General features: G+C 51.2%; 1 protein-coding gene across 4 annotated transcripts in view; it reads left to right on the forward strand.

Annotated features, from left to right (window-relative positions):
* Positions 1–9,123: 9,123 nt before the first annotated feature.
* The window catches only part of STX3 (syntaxin 3), a 39,638-nt gene continuing 28,297 nt past the window's right edge, over positions 9,124–20,464 (forward strand). For all 4 annotated transcript variants that reach the window (XM_013044614.2, XM_013044615.2, XM_004770432.3 and 1 more), the window contains exon 1: positions 9,124–9,287. In XM_013044614.2, the coding sequence (XP_012900068.1) occupies positions 9,258–9,287 (30 nt within the window). In that variant the 5' untranslated portion in view covers positions 9,124–9,257. The remainder of the gene's footprint in view (positions 9,288–20,464) is intronic.

Consider the following 20,464-nt stretch of genomic DNA (forward strand, 5'->3'; position numbering starts at 1 on the left):
TTACTTAAAAAAATAAAAAAAAATTATGAGTGATTCATTCATCCAACAACATTTAAGAAGACAGTAAACAACTGTTTATTGAACTCTGCTATGTACTATGTACCCACCTGTGGTAGGTTGGGCAAGATGTAGAGAGGTAAGAGGCAGTTCCTGCCTTGTAGGAAGGGAAGTCTGGTAGTGTTGAAGAACACGGGCCATGATAGCCCAACAGCAAGTGATAGAATGCAGTTAGCTTCTGACGAGGGACAGAGAAAGGAATCAAGGCAAGTGTGTCTGGGGAGGAGGCATTGGAGCTGACCATGCAGGTGTCCAGGTCTCTCTGTGTGCAAACAGGAGCAGGATGGGCATTTCTTTCTTTTAAAAAGATTTTATTTATTTATCTGAGAGAGAGAGCGCGAGAGAGTGCATGTGTGGGGGGTGTGGAGGCCGGGGGCGGGGAGGGTTGGGGGGCAGGGACAAGCAGACTCAGCTGAGCCTGACTCGGGGCTCAATCTCATGACCCTTAATGGACTGAGCCACCCAGGCACCCAGGAAGGGCATTCCTGAAGGGGGGATTGTAGAGGCAGAAGAATGAGCTCTTTGTACCTCTGTTTCCTATCTGAAAAATGTTTGCTACATTTTTTTCTTTTGTTTTGTTCTGAAAATGTATCATAGGCTTAGAAGGCAGAAACCATGGCCAGGATTCGTGTTACATGGAACTAAAATGTTCCCATCTTTCTTTGAAAGACAAGAAGCGGGGGGCACTTGGGTAGCTCAGTCAGTTAAGCATCTGCCTTCAGCTGGGGTCTTGATCCTGGAGTCCTGGGATCTAGTCCCACATCGGGCTCCCTGCTCAGTGGGGAATCATCTTCTCCCTATGCCTGCTGCTCCCCCTGTTCCTGTTTGTGCTCTCTCTCTCTCTCCATCAAATGAATAAATAAAACAAAAAACAAAAAAAAAGAAAGAAAGAAAGAAAAGAAAAAAACAAAAAGACAAGAACTGGAAAGGATCTTCTTTGGCTCACTTACGGACACTTTGGGCCTCTCCCGTGTTCTAGTGCAGTATTTCACTAGGTCGGTGTTTTCTGCAGGACATGAGTCCTGTTGAATAATTTCTATTTGGGAGAAATAAACTTTCTGTGGTCAAACAGGTGTGAGGAGCACTGTGTTGATCAAACCCCCACCAGTGGTCTCCTACAGGTTCACTCAGTGCCTGTAATGTGCAAATATGCAGTCAGACTCTAGGATGTGGGGTGCATTTCTCTTAGTTTTCTGAACTCTGTCCCCACCAAACTCTTCTATTCCTTACCCTGTTGAACCTGCTGAGGTTGATCGACTACTCAGAGGGGGGTTTCTTTCACTAGTGACTGAAATAGTCTAGGTACTTTTCAATTCCTGGTGCTCCTTGAGAAAAACAAGTGTAGTTATCATGGGTTTGCAGGCTTCTTCTCAAGGATTGCACAAGGGAATTAATGATTGCCCATTTATCATCACAAAAACCCAGGAGACAGACCCTGTTGTTTTCTCTGCTTACAGATAAGGAAACTGTGACACAGGGAGTTTCAGTAGCGTGTTCAAGGTCGCACAGCCAGGACAGGCAGAATGTGGGATTTTGGTGTAGATGGTGTGTGGTTTCAAAGCCCAGGGAACAAAACTACAACCTCTCTCAGCAAGCTCTCCCTGTACTATGGAAGCTTGGGAAATCCCTTCATTTTTCTATACTTAATTTCATAATAAATGAGGGAAGTAGTATCTACTCTATTCCTCCAAATTATTGTGACATCTTTGGGGGACAGGGAAAAACTGTAAAAATACAATAAAAGATTCAGCATGGTTGGTTTAATATCCAAATGGAGGGGTGCCTGCATTGGCACAGCTGGTAGAGCACACAGCTCTTGATCCCAGGGTTGTGAGTTCAAGCCCCACACTGGGCTTAAAAACACAACATCCAAATGGAGAAATATATGACATGACTTATTTTTTTGGTTATAAACATTTTTTTTTAAGATTTTTATTCATTTATTTGACAGAGAGAGATCACAAGTAGACAGAGAGGCAGGCAGAGAGAGAGAGGAAGGGAAGCAGGCTCCCCGCCGAGCAGAGAGCCCGATGTGGGCCTCGATCCCAGGACCCTGAGATCATGACCTGAGCCGAAGGCAGCGGCTTAATCCACTGAGCCACCCAGGCGCCCCTGGTTATAAACATTTTAAAGCCATAGTGGTTCACTTGCCTTTCCCCTTTGCTCCACTGTGTTTATCTGTTCTTCTTGATAGGTGTTTTGAAGACGTTGCAAGAAGCAAGAAGAAGTTGTCTTCTGCAACTCAAAGTAACCATAAGCTCTTCTGGGTGAGGCCTCTTTTCTAGGTTCTTCAGGGGAGCACCTCATGCTTTTAGGCTCTAGGGATTGAGGAGTTTATATAAACAAAGTGAGAAATGCATAAGGTTCAAATTATTTACAGTGTCAAGTTGAAGGCACAGGTATATGGCCTGTGGAGTTTTGTGCTAGGAAAACATCTGAACAACACAATATAAGACCTTTTTCTTTGTAAGGGGCACCTGGATGTTTTAGTCAGTTAAGCATCCAACTCGATCTCAGCTCAGGTCTTGATCTAAGGGTTGTGAGTTCAAGTCCTGCAATGGGCTCCATGCAGTCCCTTTGGTCCACTGGAAAAAAAAAATCAGTTGACCAGAGATATATGCATTTATTTCTAAGGTCATGAACTCAAGCCCCATGTTGGGCTCCTACTTGAAAAAAATAAAAAAAAAGAGACACGTTTGCAAATATTTTAAACTCAATTCTCCAAAACATGTGGCATTGCAATTGCATTCAGTTTTAAGTAAGGATTATCTTTCTTCCTCAGGGAGAAGAGAGGAGGATCCGAAGGGAATGCATGAGAGAGAGAGAGAGAGAGAGAGAGTGTGTGTGTGTGTGTGTGTTAGTAGCCAACCATTCTTTGGTTTATTCTCCAACTATTTGCATTCCACTTCGTAGTAGCACTAGGAGGTGAATAATACTGGTTTGTTGCTCTTAAGCAGTTTATGGTCTAGCCAGGGAGACAGAGTGGTAAGCAGCTAGATATAAGACAACACAGGGTGGGCTTTCAAAAGAGGTCTGAACAAGTTCTTCTGGGAGCAGGCAGGCCATGGGGGCCAAGGGGCTGCCTGAGCGAACAGAAGGGTTCCGGGCCTTTTTTTTTTTTTTTTTAATGTAGTGTTCAATGATTCATTATTTGTATATAACATTCAGTACTCAATACAGCACGTGCCCTCCTTAATATCCATCACCCGGCTACCCCCTCCCCTAACGCTCTCCCCTCTGAAACCCTCAGATTGTTCCCCAGATTCCATAGTCTCTCATGGTTCTTCCTCTCCCCCTCTGATTTCCCTCCCCTAATGTCCGGAGGGTTTAGGTCTTAAAGGAGGAGCAGGGATCTGACAGATGTGAAGTGGAAAAAGGGCAGAGGGAGGTGGGAAATCCTGGGCACATCTGGCTCAGAGAAGAGGTGGGCGTTAGGTGAGGCGGACGATGGGGTTGTGTGTGTCATGGGGGTGACAGTGCTCGGGGCCGGGCCAGAGGGGGCGAGGGCCTGGCCTGAATGCCACTCTAAGAGTATGGACTCCCTCTTCTTTGTAACGAGAAGCCACTGAGGAGTTCCAATCCGAAGAGAGACGTATGGAGCGTATCATGGGAAGACTCACTTATTAAATGTGGTCAACGTTAACGGAGTGCCTAGTATATTTCTGGCCCTACGGCTGGGTCTGGGTCCACGTCGGTGAAGAGGAGAGATGAAGCTGCTGTCCTCACAGAGTTTACAGAAGGAGTGTGAGGCAGACCAGTGGCCTGTACGGCAGACCACGTAACTGGCAGTGAGGTATGGGCTATGATAAAGTCCAGGCCGTCAGGGGGACTTAAGGGGGACACTTAAGTTAATCCTGGAGGGTGCAACCTTTACTCTGAGGCCTGGAGAATGTATCAGGGTTGTCCAGGAGGTGTATGGGGGAGAAGCAAGCTGTAGGAAGGTGAAGAGTGTAACTCTGGCATTAATTTGGGATTTGACCTCGTACTGGGTAGCTGAGAGATGGCTCCTGGCTTTCATTCTCCTCTGTAATCCTCTTCACCTCGAGTGTGGTCTGCAGCCCGCAGAGTCACTGCTAGTGAACAGAATACAGCAAATGTGATGTCACAGCTGGCATTAGGTTACAAATACACCTTGGCTTCCTTTACCCTTTCTTGTTCATCTTCCTGCTCTGATGGAAACCAGCTGCCATGTTGTGAGCTGCTCTAGGCAGAGGTCTACATGGCCAGGAGACGGAAGGAAGCCTCTAGCCAGTAGTTCTTGAGGAACCAAATCCTGGCCATGCAGAGCGACCTTGGAAGAGACCCCCCCAAGTCAAGCCAAGAGATGAGACTGTTGCCCCAGGCGACACTGCTCTCTGAGGTCTGTGAGATTGTGCCACAGAGCCACAAAGCTCAGCTGCACGGGGATTCCCAAATCACAGAAGCCAGAGGATGATAAAGGTTTGTTGCTTCCAGCTGGTGGGTTCAAGGGCAATTTGTTATGCAGCAGTATGTAGCCATACAAATGCTAAAGGAGTTGAAAACCATGGGTCAGTAAGTTTATTCTCCATCCTTCCCAGTGGTGGGGAAGAGCTGGGGAACAGAAAGGACCTTCCCCTTAAATTCTCTTGTTCCCCTTATCTCTACTCACCACCATACCTCAAGGTGCAGCAGCCAGAAAGTGGTCTCACTGGTTCTGCAGCAGCCTCTTGAGGTCCAGATGGGGTAGGGCTCAGTCCTTTTCTCCAATGGGAAAAGTAGACTCAGAGGGAGGAGAGAGAAGGAAGTGGAGCTCCCAGATGCCAGGATCCTCTCTTTGGTTTGTTTGTGAAAGTGAAATTAAGTGTTGGCTGAATTATACAGAGCCAAAATGCACACTTGACCTGGACGAGGTTTGTTTAATGGGGAAACAGCCACACCCAGACAGAGTGGGTGGGAAACCAAGTTCCTCTGTGGGGCAGAAAAATAAAAATACTTGAGAGAGAAAGGGCTCCTAGCGAGTCTGGAACCTTGAGTCCCTGTCCACCTACCTGGAGACCCTAGAGTCCACTTGGGCTCAATATCAGAGTCTTTTTCACCAGCCCCCAGAAGCCCCCAGGCTCCCCTGGCCCAGGTCCCATATCCCACTGAACTTGACTTTTCCAGTTCCTTGTACACAGCTAGCAGGTGGAATCCATACTTCTGCCTGGTGGGGAAGAGCACACATTAATATACTAATAGAAAATGAACAAAACAGGATTCTTGCCCAACTAGAGGTCTTTTTTTTTTTTTTTTAGATTTATTTATTTATTTATTTGACAGACAGAGATTACAGGCGGAGAGGCAGGCAGAGAGAGAGGGGGAAGCAGGCTCCCCGCTGAGCAGAGAGCCCATGCGGGGCTCAATCCCAGGACCCTGGAATCATGACCTGAGCCAAAGGCAGAGGCTTTAACCCACTGAGCCACCCAGGTGCCCCACCTAATGAGAGTTTTAAAGGCCTCAAGTCTGTAACTGCCTTCAAACAGAAAAACATAATAAAGATGTCTGCTGATATGGCCCATCTTGGGTTCCTGGACTCCAAATGCACTTAAGAGAGCTCTTTAAAAAAAAAAAAAAAAAAAAAAAAAAGATTTGATTTATTTATTTGACAGAGGGGGCACAGTGAGAGAGAGAGCACAAGCAGAGTGGGAGAGGGAGAAGCAGACTCCCTGCTGAGCAGGGAGCCCGATGCGGGGCTTGATCCCAGGACCCTGAGACCATGACCAGAGCAGAAGGCATTTGTTTAACCAACTGAGCCACCCAGGCGCCCCAAGACATGGTATTAGTTTAAGGTATACAGCATAATGATGTGATACACACACACACACACACACATACACACGGAAAAATAAATTTAGTTAACATCTGTTACCTCACATAGTTAAAATTTTTTCCTGTAATGAGAACTTTTTTTAAAAAAAGATTTTATGTATTTGTTTGCAGAGGGAGAGAGAGCACAAGCAGGGTGGTGGTGGGGGGTAGAAGCAGAGAGAGAAGCAGACTCCCCTCTGAGCAGGGAGCCCGATCCCAGGACCCTGAGCCTCTCAGAACCCTGAGTCGGAGGCAGATGCTTGACTGACTGAGCCACCCAGGGGTCCCAAGAACTTTTAAGATTTACTGTTGGGGAATGTGGGTGGCTCAGTGGGTTAAGCCTCTGCCTTCGGCTCAGGTCATGATCCCAGGGTCCTGGGATTGAGCCCTGCGTCGGGCTCTCTCCTCAGAGGGGAGTCTGCTTCCCCCTCTCTCTCTGCCTGCCTCTCTGCCTACTTGTGATCTCTGTCAAATAAATAAAATCTTAAAAAAAAAAAAAAGATCTACTGTCTTGGCGACTTAGAAATGCACAACACATTCTTGTTAACTCTGGTCACCGTGCTGTACGTCCCATCCCCTGGACTTTTAACTCGCAGTTTGTACCTTTTGACCTCCTCCTTCCATTTTGCAGCCCCACCTCTGGCAACCACCGATCTGGTCTATGCCTCTGAGTTCGAGGAATCCAAATTTCTGATTATCCCATAAATATATTTTGATAAGGTTATGGAATCTTCTGAAATAAGAGATGCATGAATGAAAACAAAGACAATAGGACATTCTTAATCTTGAAAAGGTTGGGAACCACTAGTTTTGACCAGCCCCTATGTCACAAAGGAGAATGCAGGTTGTGTGATGTGAAGGGACCGCTGTTGTGTGGCAGAAAGTCTGCCGAGAACCCAGGCGTCCTGGCTCTGTGTCAGCAATCCTTCTACAACGCCATAGCAGCTCTCCCTTCATGGAAAGCACAGATTACATTTCTTAAAGGTTTGGACAAAGGCAAGGAGCAAGAAATAGCAGCAGGGAGGGAGATTTTTGTTTTGTAAAGCAATACACGAACAAAAGTTGGAACTTTTCAACCAGGAAAGATGTTTCCTTGAGGTGTCTGGAAAAACTGCGAAATAAAATGGAAAAAAGAATTATTAGGTTATTAGGTATCAGATGGCATGCTGGGCCTTTCTGGGTTATTTGCATTTATTACTGATTTGTGCCTCCTGTGGTCTTGTAACTATTTTACAATTCTGTAAATTGTAGAAAACTGCTCAGAATGCAAATAACTCTTGTCCATAGAGATGCAAATGAGATCTTTCCCAAGGAGAAGCCAGTTTTGCATTTAACATACTCATTTCAGCATTCCTGATTGCCTGTGTATGGGTGTTCCTTGGGTCCTTCCCTTAACAGTTTTTTGACACCTTAATGGTTCCCTCATTAATTCGTCAAATAAAATCTTTGATGTGTGTTCATTTTATAGTTGTCTGAGAGTCATGATTTTATCTTTATTTTCAATATTTTATTTATTTATTTGAGAGAGAGATAGAGCGAGCACTGGGGTGGGGGAGAGGCAGAGGGAGAAACAGACTCCCTGCCCAGCAGGGAGCTGACTCAGGACCCTGGGATCATGATCTGAGCCGGAGGCAGAGGCCTCACCGAATGAGCCACCCAAGTGCCCCTGATCTTATCTTTTTAAAAACAATTATCTTTTAAAAGGAGGCCTTGAATATTCCATCTGTGGATGTGTTCAGGCAGAAGCTGAACGGCTATCCTTGCTCCTTATTCCAGACTCCTATGGCCCGTTCCAGACTTTAATGTAAAGCTCTTCAAATATCTTGGGATATTTCCCTCAGGAGACTCTCTTTTTCTAAGGCGCGGGATCCCGCTATCCCATCCCCACTAACAAAAATTTAAGGGAAGGTGGGATACGGTTTCTGACTTACTCACCTTTTCCATGTATGACCACCAGGGGGCGCAGAAGCCTGCCTTTATCAAGGTCGGGAACTCCTCTAAGGGAAGGCCGGGGGTGGAAGGAAGCGGACCCTACAGGGAGGATCCGGGCTGAGAACCAGAGTTCACCCACCGACCGCTTGCAGACCGTATCTTTATGGGAGGCGATGAAGTCAGCATGCACCGAGATCGCAGAAGAGGGCAAAGTTCTGTTAGAATGACGAAAGTACTTACAGCCTTTTAACCTGAATACAGAGCGCACAGTCCTGACCTGAGCATCGAGTCTCCGGAACGCCAGTCCCACTGGCGGAGCGCGGCCCGCGGCTGGACGGATCACCGGTTCCCCAGGAGGAAGACGAACGGGAAAGAGGGAAGGGTGCGTGGGGCGGGGCATGCAGGGAGGGGTCAGCACGAAGAACCCGCCCACTTTTCCCGAAGACACATCCCACCTGCGGACCCGCACCGCGGAGGAGCGGAGGCGGCTTCAGCTTTCCAAAGAGACGGAGACACGCGCGCGCGTCCCCATCTCAGCACCCCGCGCTCTGCGGCGCGAGCCAGTCGTTCCTCCCCCGTCGCCCGGGCCTCACGGCACACCCAAGTGGGGATTCACTCTGCCTTACAGACGCGGAAACCGAGTCCCCGGGCGAAACGGCGACTTCCCCAAAGTTGTACACCTTCTGAGCGGCAGGTGCTGGCGTCGGCGCTGGACTGCGCCCCTTCCTCGGAGGAGCCCCGACTGCCGGCTGTGTCAGTCCCAAATTCTTCGCCCCCACCTGCCCCGTCCCGTCGCATGCCCAGTTATTTCCTCCAGGAACGCGCGTCCACAGCGTCCGCCCGCAGGCCCCTGGACGGCCAGCTCCGGCACCCGGAGCGCCCTTCCTCCCGGCGGCGCGCCTGGCTCTCCCGCCCATCTGCGAGGCGCCGAGCGCGTCGCCCGAGTTCTCGGTTCGCCGGACCGCGCGGGGCTGGGGCTGGGGCTGGGGCTGGGCCCGGCACAGCCTGGAGCAGCCGGGGAACGGCGGGCGGGCAGACGGAAAGGGTGGGCTGTCCGTCGGTCGCGCGGGCCCGGCCCTCCCTCAGGACTTCCCCGCCCCCTGAGGGGGCCGCCGCGCGGGTAGCGGGAGCCGTGGGGGCGGGGACCGGCTCGGGCCCTTTAAGGAGGAGCGCGGGGCGCGGCCCAGGTGAGGGGCGGGCCCGCCGGGCGGATCTGCGCTGCGCGCCGGCGCCGGCCCGGGAGCCGGATTTGGAGCGCTGGGCGCCGGCAGGGCCGGAGGGGGCGGCGCGGCGGAGCCTCCCGTGGCCTCGGACGCTCCTCCTAGCCCGCGGCCGCCGCCCGCCTCCGCCTGCGCCTCCAGCTCCGTCGCCCCGGCCGGCCGGCCGCCACTTCCGGCCGCTCACCTGGGACGCGCTCACCTGGGACGCGCTCACCTGCCTCGGGGCGCCTGGGCACCAGGATGAAGGACCGGCTGGAGCAGCTGAAGGCCGTGAGTCCCGCCGCCCCCGGGAACTGGCGGCCCGGGGGCTGCAGCTGCGCGGGACCGGGCCTTCCCTTTGCTTCCCACATCGGGGCTAGAGGGGGGCCCCCGTGCGAGGCTTGAGCTCCCGGAGCTCCAGCCGCATCCGCGCCCCTTCCTCACCCCCCTCCCCTCCTCTTCGGGGTCATGTGGCGGTGATTCATCCCTGGACTGCGATTTCCGTGGATGCCTGCCGCTCTTCCCCCGCCCCGCCCCTTCCTCCAAGCTGGACTGTCACTCCGGAGCTGGGGTCGGCGGGCCGGGGCTGCCTGAGCCCTGCGGGATTCTCTGTGAAGTCAGGGGTCACCTCCACCTGCCTGCTCCTGCCTGGCACTCTGCCCAGGATCGGCCTCCTCTTACCCTCCTTGTCTCCCTCAGTGGGGCGTCGAGTCAGGCTGCCCCTCCCCTGGGTGACCTCCTGAGCTGGGAGCTGGTCATGTGCCAGGAAGGGCTTTGCTCCCCGCCATTCCGAGGTCTATAATTATTAATTTCTCCCCCATCCTTCGGACAGCTGGGCAAAGGATCCGAAGATAGACTGTCTTTGGTCCCACCGCACTAAAGCTGAAAAACTCAGCCTACTTACCCTTCTGAGCTTCTGTTTCCTTATCTTTTGAGTGAGGATGATCATGCCTTAGAGATTTGTTATGATATCAAATGACATAATGGGACTTGATGTAGAGAATTGTTAAAGCGTGGGTATTTGAGTCATTGACTCATTCTACAAATAATTACTGAGTACATTCTATGGGGCAGGCCCTGTGCTAAGCCTTGGGGATTGGGTGACACAGGCTCTGTCTTGATGGAATTTTAAATCTAGCCTTTGGCAGATACAGAACAGTCCCTCTACCTGGGAGCTTGTTAGGTAGCGAGAAGTCTAGGCCTCTCCCCACCCCCGCCCCACCTGGACCTACAAAATCAATCTGATTACTCAGGAATCTCCCCAGTGAGGCAAAACCACATTCAGCTTTGGGGAGCACAGGAATATATAGAACTGGGTTTGCCTCCTGGCTGCACTGCTTACTCGGAGCCTAGTTTTGTCATCTGTAAAGGGTGTGGTTGTGAGGACTGATAGTGGGAGAGCACACAGACCCCTTTTCAAGGTACAGAGCACAGGTAGGATTAATATAAGGTAAATATTATGCTGGTAGCTGTAAAAGCTCTTTGGAAAAATCCAGCCCTCCTACAAGCGTGAGGGACTGCCAGGAGGGCATTGGGTTGGTATTTCTTTCTCCTCCCTTGTCTCTGGTGGGACCTTCATGCCCCCCTCGCCTGCTCTGCCAGCTCTGGGTCTTAGGGCTGCAGAGGGGGCCAGGGTGATGGGGAACCGAGGATGCAGAAGGCACAGCTGCAGAGAGTGGGAGGGAGACTCCCTGCCTCCCGCTCGCCTCGTCATCTGAGCCTCATAACATCCTGGTCACTGACGGGACAGATTTTATTGCCCCTATTTTCATACAAGAGGCAAGTAGAACCCAGCTTGGGTAGGAGGGGTATCCCAGAGCTGGGCAGGGCACAACCCGGAGTGGATCCCAGGCTCCTGACGCTCTCCACCGGACTCTTTTCCTGAGGTGTGCTGGCTGGGGAGGCAGGGAGGAAAGAGGAGTGTGGTTTTGAAGCTCTTCCTCTATGGGCCAGCACACCCACCAGTCCTAAAACAGCGCTGAACTGAACAGGGGGCGGAGGCAACTCCCTTCCTTGTGTTAGAAAATCCCTTTGCAGAGGAAGATAGCCCACAGCCCCTTTTAAGCCAACTGTCAACAAGTAGCAGAGAACTTTGAGTTCTGAGTTTCCTTGCCAGGAAAGCCAAGCAAGTCCCTTTGGGTTGGTTCCCCGAGTCTCATTGTCACCCTCTGTCAAATGGGGCTTCGCCTCCAGGGAAGGTCAGGGTGCCGCCCTAGTGTTTTGGAGCGGAGAGGACCAGGCTGCAGGTTCAAAGGTTCTGATTGTGGCCCAGCCACTGAAGAGCTGTGTTCCTTCCTATCCTTTATCCTTTTGCTTCTCTGTTCCTCTTTTGTTAAACAAGAACTTTTGTTCACCTCAGAAGCCCCTCCTGGTTCACGTCTTCTGTGAGGTCTGTTCAAGTTTGCTTGGATTTTTGTTTCTAGTCCGCACCCCGCCCCTATCCCCCTGCGGGTGAGAGGTGCCTTCCCTGCAGCAGGGCAACCCTTCCTCTGGTTGCTTTCATCGGTGAAGGACGTTCTTTACCCTGCAAGAAACCCGTTTCACGTGGAGGAGTCCTGTGCAATCTCCTCTGTGGGATCTTTCTAAACCTTTTGGGGAGGCGAGCTGATAACTGCCTCCAGATAGTGGGAGGGATGTCACGTGCAGGAGATTAGCTTTCGTCCTTGTAGATAAAAGGAGATTGAAGTTGATGCGTAGAAGGAAGGACTCTCTGCACAAAAGCTTTGTCAGTAGTGAGAGCTGCCCAAGGACAGACTGGGCTGGCCGGAGAGGTTGGGAACCCTCAAACTGGAGGTGGGGGGGGGGGGGGGGTGGGGTGAGGCAGGAAGCTTGTGGGAGGTTGAACATTGTAGGAATTTGAGCAGTGAAGGCAAATGAAAAGATTTCAGGCCCTCATTCACCCTAATGATGTGTGGATGCTTTGTTGTATGTGAGTCGGTTCTAGGTGAGGTGAGGCTCTGAGGTTTCCAGGACCGAAGTCTCAGGGTTGCACCCATAAAGCGGGTCATTGTACGGTCCCCCCATAGTGCCGTTGTGGAAGTTGAATGAGATAATCTGAGATAATCATCGGCCATAGGACATGTGAGTTCCCCAACCTGATCTGCTGGGAGCACCGTCCACACTGAGGGGCATTCCTTCCAGAGGCCAGGGTCACAAGACCTGACTCATCCCTTTCCCTGTTCTCCCTGGTAGGCTTAGTCAGCAGCCTGCTTCCCCAGGGAGGAGGACAGGCTCGCCAGGAATGGGCACTGCCTACCCCCCGCCCGTCTCATAAGGCGGTTCTTGCTGATTTCTCACTTAGCCGACTTTGGGGTCCTTGGAGTCCATGCAGTTCCTGTCCGTGCTCCTTTTTCATTCCGCAAACATGTACCGAGCACCTGCCATGGCCCAAGCACCAGTGATGGGTATTTGGCTTTACTGGCGATTACCGCCTGTTCTGCATGTTCGTAGTAAGTTCACAGACAGGGAGATGCAGGAGAAGCAGAAGATGACAATCCCGTCCTTGCGGACGCTACAGTGGGAAGAGCCTGTTGACTGGCCTCTGGGGACAAGGCACTAGAGAGTGCTTGCCAGAAGGGATAGTTAGCTGGTTTTGTTGAGACCACGTCTCATCTCTCCAGGACACGTAAAATCTGAGAGGGGAGGCTCTGGGATTTTCTGAGCCACTCTCCCACTCATGAGCGCTTCCCTTCTTCACCACGATCAGTGCTTTGGGACTTGTATGTGCTGGGAAGGCTCAGCCTCATCCTCTTGGACCTCTTCCTCCTGGACATCATGTTAGACAGAATTAGGACACAGAGTCTGGGTCTTAAAGAGTAAATGGTCACATATGAAAGAAGAACCCAAATCAAAGGTAGGTTATGATAGTGGGAAGCCAATGATGTTGGGAATCGAGGTCAAGGACTTTGGACCCCCTGAAGTTGGCCTGTGAAGGACTAGAAATAACTTGGGATACACCAGGCCCTCCAAAGCCAGTGCCAACAGGGACACACTAATGAAATCAACCACGTCGGGCTCGAAAGGCCAGACGGACTCTTTTTTCTTTCTGTTCTGTCTTGTGTCTTACTGCATCCGCCAAAGGCTTCTTGGCCTCCTGTTGCATCTGACGTTCTGGGGTCTCCTTGGGATGGGGGGGCCCAATGGTAAGGGTTCAAGGGTAACCCCGTCAGAAGCATGGGGCTGTACTTCCCCTTTAAAGCTTACTTCATTCAGTAAATATATATTGGGCTCCTCTGGTGTGCCAGGTGCTTTGGCTCATAACCAAATCTTGACATCCTGACTTGAGAATCTCTTGATGGAGATTCAACTTAAGAACCTTTTCACTGAGCTTCTGTCCTTTAGTGATAAGATTTCTCACTGGTCAGTGGTTTCCTCCTGGGAGGATTCACCCCATGGGAGAGCAGTTGAGCTGGAGCAGACAGGAGGCCCCACGGGGCTGAGTGACAGGGGATTGAGCAGGGATTACGGACTCATCAGCCAGAGGCCAGAAGAGAAAGCGCTTGGACCGAGAAGGGGATTAGATTTATTTTTGTTCTGGGAGTGAGGGGGAGGCCGGGGCCTGGCAGAAGCTGGGGGAGAAATGCTTGTTTGTGTCATGCTCTCTCCCTTCTCCAACTATCAAAATTCCTACCTATCTTCCAAAACACATTCTTGACACTCCCCCTCCCTAACTGCAGCCTGGATCTCCTGCTACCGTTCCAGGTGCCCACATGGTCTGCACTGCTTTGTAGCAAATGCCTTTCTCCTGTGAGGCCAGTGGGGTTTTTGTCATCACGAAGCAGGCTTGAAACCACCTTCATTTGTTTTTTTTCATGAATTGGACTCTTTGTCTCCTAGGTCCTCTTGTCTTTAAGATTGATGATTCTAGGGCCACCTGGCTGGCTGGGACTCTACAGCAGACTATCTTTAATCTCAGGGTTGTGAGTTGAGCTCCCACTGGGTGTAGAGACGACTTAAAAATAAAATCTTAAAAATTGTTAATTCTCTTCCTTGTTGTCACCATATCATCAGCTGCTGTAAAAATGACCCTTTTTTGAGCAGCTACTGACTCTCTGACAGGACTTGTGTTAGGGGCCTTATGGACGTTGTCTCTAAACTAACCCTGTCAACTGTGCAAGGCAAGGTGATGGTTTCTATGGTTCCCATTTCACAGGTAGGGAGATTGAGGCTCAGATTTGATTGACGTTCCCAGCTAGGAAATGTTGGGATCAAGAATCGAACATGTCTGGCTTTTCTAGGTTTTCCTGCGTCCGTATTTGATCGTCTCCCAGCCACACTGCACTGCACGCCCCTTGATGCAGTGGCAGAGAGGAGATTCCTGTGGGGCTCCAGTGCCTGGCACTCTGCGTGGTGGTCATCTAGCCAACATTTGTGTATTGTGTATTGACAAATCCACGGCGTGGCCCTTACACAGCCCTTACTCATGATTATGGCTTCGGCTTTCCTCTCCAGTACCTATAGGTTGGTGAAATGCAGCATTTACTCAGGAAGCCTGTGACTTTGCTTAAGAAGCCAGGGGTCACTGATTCCACCCTCAAGGACAGGATGGTCGAGTTCTGAGGCTCCTAGCTGTTCCTAAACCCTCAGCCTGGTTCATCATGGAGCATGGCCCCGTTCAGAAGGACAGTGAAAGAGAAGATGTGGATGCCACGGGTGAAAATGTAGCTCATCCCATTTTTTCCCCTGGCAAAGCCTTAGACACCTCTGAATGCTCCAGTCCAGGGTCACCGCAGGGCAGCCTCCAGACCCTGAGTGGGCAGCACTTCCCACTCCTCGAACTCTTTATTCTTGCTGGTGGGTAACAGCAGGGACCGAGTGTTGGAAGCTGCCTGCCTGGTGTGTGTGCTGTCTGGGGGAGCACAGACCATAGAGCCCCCAGCAGGGAAGGCTGTAACCATGCATCCAGTGAATGAATGGGGACAGTGTGCACATGAGCTGACTTGGGATTCTGGAGCCCCCGGGGGCCATACCTACAGCCACTTGGACTTCAGGTCTATGTGGCTTCCTCCTGTCACCAGTGTCCTCAGTCTCCCTGGTCAGGTCAGCCGGTTTTCCGGCAATGGGCCATTTCCACGGCAGCGTTCCCCTGCGGGCACTGTGAATGCGGTTCAGCCTAAAGGAGGTGAGGGGAACAGCTGCTCTCTGGGGTGCTTAGCTGCTTGGGTCAGGGCAACTCAGTGGGGCATTGGGCTTGCTTTTTTAAAAAAATAAACTTTTAACTTTGGACTAATTTTGGATTTACAGAAAAATTACAGAGACAGGGCAGGGAGACCCTGTCTACCTGCATCTGGTGTCTTCCCTGGATAACACCTTCCATTATGATGGTGCGCTTGCCAAAACTCAGGAACTGGTATTGGCCTGTTACTACCCACTGAACTCCAGACTGGATTTGGATTCCACTCCTTTTCCCACGAATGTCCCTGTCTCTGACCTGGGCTTCGGTCCAGGACTCCAGATGGCAGTTGGGTGTCCTGCTTCCTTCACCTTCCCTGGCCTGCGACGGTTTCTCTGTCATTCCTTGTTTTCCACAGCCTGGTTGGTGTTTCCACGGCTTGGGTGTTTTCATGCCTTGGAAGCGTGTTTCGGGAGGCCAGTGCTGCATGCCTGCGCGGGGGTGTAGTGGCGGTTGGAGGCGTCGCTCGCGGCCGTGGGAGCAAGGGCTCTCCTGGCTCAGGCGCTCACCATCTGCGCCATCTTGGGCAGGTTGCTTGGCTTCTTTCTGCTTTTATTTTCTCAGCTGTAACATGGGGAGGGTCCCCAGAAGATCGCTGTCGAGGTTAAATGGTAAAGGTAAAGTGCACGTCTTAGACGAGTCCTCAGCCCGTGGGGAGCGCTCAGTAGATGGGAGCTCGGGTACCTAATAGTGAAGTGTTCTAGAAAGATCGTGATGGGATGGGGCGGAAAGGAAGTGTTGAGCAGGAGGCTGGGGATGAGTCGAGAGGAAGATGGTTTTGGTTCCTCCATTCTGTGTCCTTGAGAATGGGGTGCTGTGGGGGTGTCAGAGGGTGGGGTGCGGAGGGAGAGGAAGTCAGAAAAGGCTGGAGTAGGGGGCAAGAGCTGGAAGGGGACCTGACCCGTCCAGGGAGAAGCAGAAGATATTTTTCAGTTTCTTTGAATGGCTCCTGGGATATGAGAGGACACAGGAAGAGGGGTGGACTTCTCACTCCGGTGGCCTTCCTGCAGGTATCCTTTGGGTAAACCTACTCATCTTTTAGCATTTCCCCACGGGGTCACCTTTGTAACATTCTCTAATAGACACTCTCCTCCCCAGGAAGGAATCCCCTTAGATTCAGGCAAGGTTGGGCACCCCATCTTCGCCTGGTTGTGTGATTCCTTCAGTGCTATCCTCGCTCAGCATGTGGAGCTGTAACGACCGGTGTGCCTCCCAGTGGAGCTAGTGAGGTCCTGGAGGACAGGGCGTGCCAAGCTTGGTCTGTGCATCTCCAGTGTCTGTACTGTTGTCTGGCAAATGATGGTTGTTCAGTAAATACTGTTGGGTGAATGAATGGATGGGACTTCATCCTGTGGGAAAGAGGATGTGTGGCTGTGGGGTGGGCTGTGACATCCCATCATCTCTCTAAGTTCATGCACCATGAACCCAGTGGATTGGGCCAGCAGCGTTCCATCCTGGCTTGGTTCCATGTTAGCCGTGTGATTCTGGACGAATTAACCCCCTACCACAGATTCCTCATCTGTATAGACATCTACCCAGAGGACGTTTTCCCCCACCTCCTTTTCTTTGGGTGAACTTCCATCCCTTTTCACTGTTCCTTCTCCAGACCTAGCTCAGGTCCCGAGAAGCAGAAACAGTTGGCAGTTAACATGGTACTGGGAATGAAACTTCAATGATTTTTATATCCAAAAAATGGAAAGCAGGATCTTTTCAAACACATGTAGAAGACTGAAAAATACTGACCGTGTATGAAGACAAGAAGAAAATATATGTCGGATTGCACAGAATATGAAATCTTTTAGGCCATGTTCTCTGATGATGACATAATAAAATTAACAATACAATAATCCTCCCCCCTGCCCCACCCCCTCCCCCTGGGAGGCTTACCTGCTTTAGAAATTTAAAACATCTTTCTAAATAACTCTTGGATTAAGAAGAAACCAAAAAGGAAATGACAGAATGTTTAGAGTGATAATAAGAGTAGTGGATATCAAAATTTGCTAGAAGTTGGCAGAAGCCAAATTCAGAGACAGCTTTATTTCTTTAAATGCATATTCCAGAAAAATGACTTTATTCAAATAAATGAAGGAAGTTTCAGTTCCGGCTGAGGGACCTTCTGTCCTCACCTGAGAATTGGTATTATTTATTTCTACCACCTTTGGTAGAAACTCTGTTCAGAGGACACAGGCCCGGTTCTAGATTAGGTGGCATGGTCTTGGGCATTTAATATGTACACAGCACTGCTCTCAACATTACATGTACTGACTCATTTAATCCTCACAACAGTTCTGTGAGCAGATTCTTCATATTGCAAAGGAGGGAGCCCCACCAGAGAGGTTCAGTGACTTGTTTAAGATCATACAGCAGCTGAGCTGCAGAGCTGGGTTCTTAACCTGGGATGTCAGATGTGTCTGTGTGTCTCTGTATAGGTGTGTAAGATTCATAGGATTTACATACGTGGATAAATTTTAAATAAATAATTTATTTATTTTGGGGGGGAGAGAGAGAGTAGAGGAAGAGGGAGAGAGAGTCCCAAGGCAGACTCTGCTAAGTGTGGAACCCGATGTCAGGCTTGATCTTATGACTCTGAGATCATGACCTGAGCCAAAACCAGGGGCCTGTTGCCTAACTGACTGAACCACCCAGGCACCCCTGTTCTGGTAACTTTTTCATTCATGTGTATAGATTAATCCAGTTCACAGCATCCCCTGAAGTCAGCGAGGCTGTGTCAGAAGCTGGAGTGGGAAGGAGCTGCAGGTGGAGTGCGGAGGGGAGGGACCAGAGCGCTGGTCCCCGCAGACCCTCTGTCAAGCCCTCCTGCTGCCCCTTACTGGCCAGAACCCCTGTGGACACAGTGTTTAACTGCCTGCTCGAGAGGTGGCTTCGTGTCAGTGACGAAATACACACCTACAACAAGAAGTAGTGTTGTTGAGGCAGAACCTGTGGCGTGGGGCCGTCAGGGACTTCGGGTCCTGCTCGGTTGTCCACGGACTCGCTGGCCTTATTGGCCAGCCTGGCCCCGGGCTGGTTCCTCAGTTCTTCGTTTTCCAGACAGGGCCAGTGTGGGCCTCAGGTTACTCATCTGGAAGACATCTTGAAAGTAAAAGCGCGAGGCTCACTAGGGTGTTGTTCACGGTGGATTTCCTCTTGATTCCTCTGGCAGGCTTCGGTCAGAAGGGGAAGTGTCCCCCTGGAGGCTTTCACTGGAGGAGAAAACAGGCTGGGAGGGAACATGGGTGTTGGAGAAGGGCCATCGGCCGCTGTAAGTGGGGAACACGAGCACCGAGTACCTCTTGAGAGCTGACACGCTTACTCAGAATTTCTGGCTCTTTTAATTGAAGAAGAGGGACTGGAAAAACCAGATGTTGGGCAGTGTGTCCTGGGCATGTGTGTGTGTGTGCGTGCACACTTAGAGTCCTCATTGGTGCTTTTTGTCTCTGGGAATCCACAGCCCTCATTCCAGAGGGAAGCGGATGGCAGAGGGACAGCAAGGACAGGGAAAGTCTCACGCCATTGTCCCTTTGAATTTAACCGGGGCAGAATCCGGGTTTATGAAGAGGAGTGGGTAGCTCCCAAGCAAAGAGCTGTTCCCGCATGTGGAGGAGGAAGTGTACAAATTTGTGTTCACCTGCTTGAGCCAGGAGAGCCCTGCCCCCGGCTCCAGCCACAATCCTTTAATACCCCACTGGGGGAAGTTAAGGACCAGATGTCCCTTCCTAGTCCAGACTGCTAGTGGCCTTCCCCTCTGAGTATTTCCCTCATCCCGGGCCTTCTGGCATGTCCCGGGACCCTCCTGTCTTCCTGCGGCCTGGCAGCTGTGGCAAGGCGGGAATCGGGGACGTCTTCATTTGGGATGCTCCCTGTTTCTTTCTTTGTCCTTCCCCACCGTCTTGCTGCTCTGATGTGTATGATCCTTGAGGGATGGCTGATGATTTAAACTTACATTGCAGCCATATTGTTTTTTTTTTTTTAATTTTTAATTAACGTACTGTCAAAATATGATGTTATCTTAGTTTCAGGCGTACAACACAGAGATTTTGATAACTCTCTGTGTTACGCAGAGCTCACCACAGTAAGTGTGATTACCCTCTGTCCTCATACAACCTTATGACAGTATCCACCGTAATCCCCGTGCCATACCTTTCATCCCGTGGCTTATTTTATAACCGGAAGTTTGTACCTGGAAAGGAGGGAGAGGCTTGCTTTCTCTATCTCTGTGCTCCAGAAGGCATCTATTTGTTGAAGCCTGTGGTTTCCTGGCTAGCTAAGCTTGCTGGTTTGCCTGCCCGCTTCCTTTTTTCTTCCTTTCTTTTTTGACAACGGGACTCTTCAAATGCAATGTTATATTCAGCCCTGGGGTATAAAGCAGATAAAAGGGAAGGTGTGCAGATTTCAGAGTAGGGAAGGGCCTGCCTGCTTGGCTCCCCGAGTACCCTGGCTTCCCTGGGTGGTTTGGGAGGCCCATCTCGAATGAATGTCCTGGGGTTCCACAAAGCCGGGCTGGAGAGCTAAGCTCCTTACTTGGTGAGAAAACCCAGGCTTAATGAGACAAGCGCCCAGCTGGGCTGCTGCTCGCTCTGGCTGCTGGTTGCTCTGGGCGATAGGCCGCTTTGGGAAGGTGCACTGGAATAACAAGGGCGTAAGACAGACAACCCAGGTGTGAGCGTAGACGCTGCCGATCAGCGGCTGGGAGACCCTGGGGAACTTTAGCACGTCCATGGCTTGCAGGTCCTCAACTATAAAACATGGACGGGGCTCGCTGACATGATGAACGTGAAGCAGCTAGGGGGTCGTGGCCAGGGGTCTGTGGGGGCGAACAAGGGGGACCCGAGTCCAATGGACTGAGGTTAACAGAGAAGGCGGTTAGTGTGGAGTGAGAGGAATTAGGGCTTTGGCCCCTGCACTTTGTGCTCTAGGGCCCTGAACTCTCCCCACTCTGCGGAGGAGGTTGTGGTCACGGCTCCTTCACAGGACTGTGGGGCACATTTGGGAGGCAGGGGTGGGCGGCAGATCCAGCGCTGCCCCCTGGCAGATCTCCCATCTCCTGGGGTGGGGGTGGGGTGGGGCGGGCAGCAGGAGGCTGTGCCTATGGGAGGGGGAAGGAAGTGGCCGAGCTCAAGGTTCTCAGAGTTTCTGCTGCGGCCCCACGTTGCAGTTCCTGCAGTGTTCCTGTTACCACACGCCTTGATTCTTTGATAAAGATGGTGAAGTTCTTTTCTTGGCTGTGCTCAGTCTTGTGGGCCGAAGAGAAAGGGTGCTGCATGCTTGGGGTCCCTGAGGCCTCAGTCCAGAGAGC

The sequence above is a fragment of the Mustela putorius genome, unplaced genomic scaffold (assembly GCF_011764305.1).
Source record: "Mustela putorius furo isolate JIRA1106 unplaced genomic scaffold, ASM1176430v1.1 tig00000127_pilon_pilon_pilon, whole genome shotgun sequence".
In the NCBI taxonomy this organism is placed as follows: domain Eukaryota; kingdom Metazoa; phylum Chordata; class Mammalia; order Carnivora; family Mustelidae; genus Mustela; species Mustela putorius.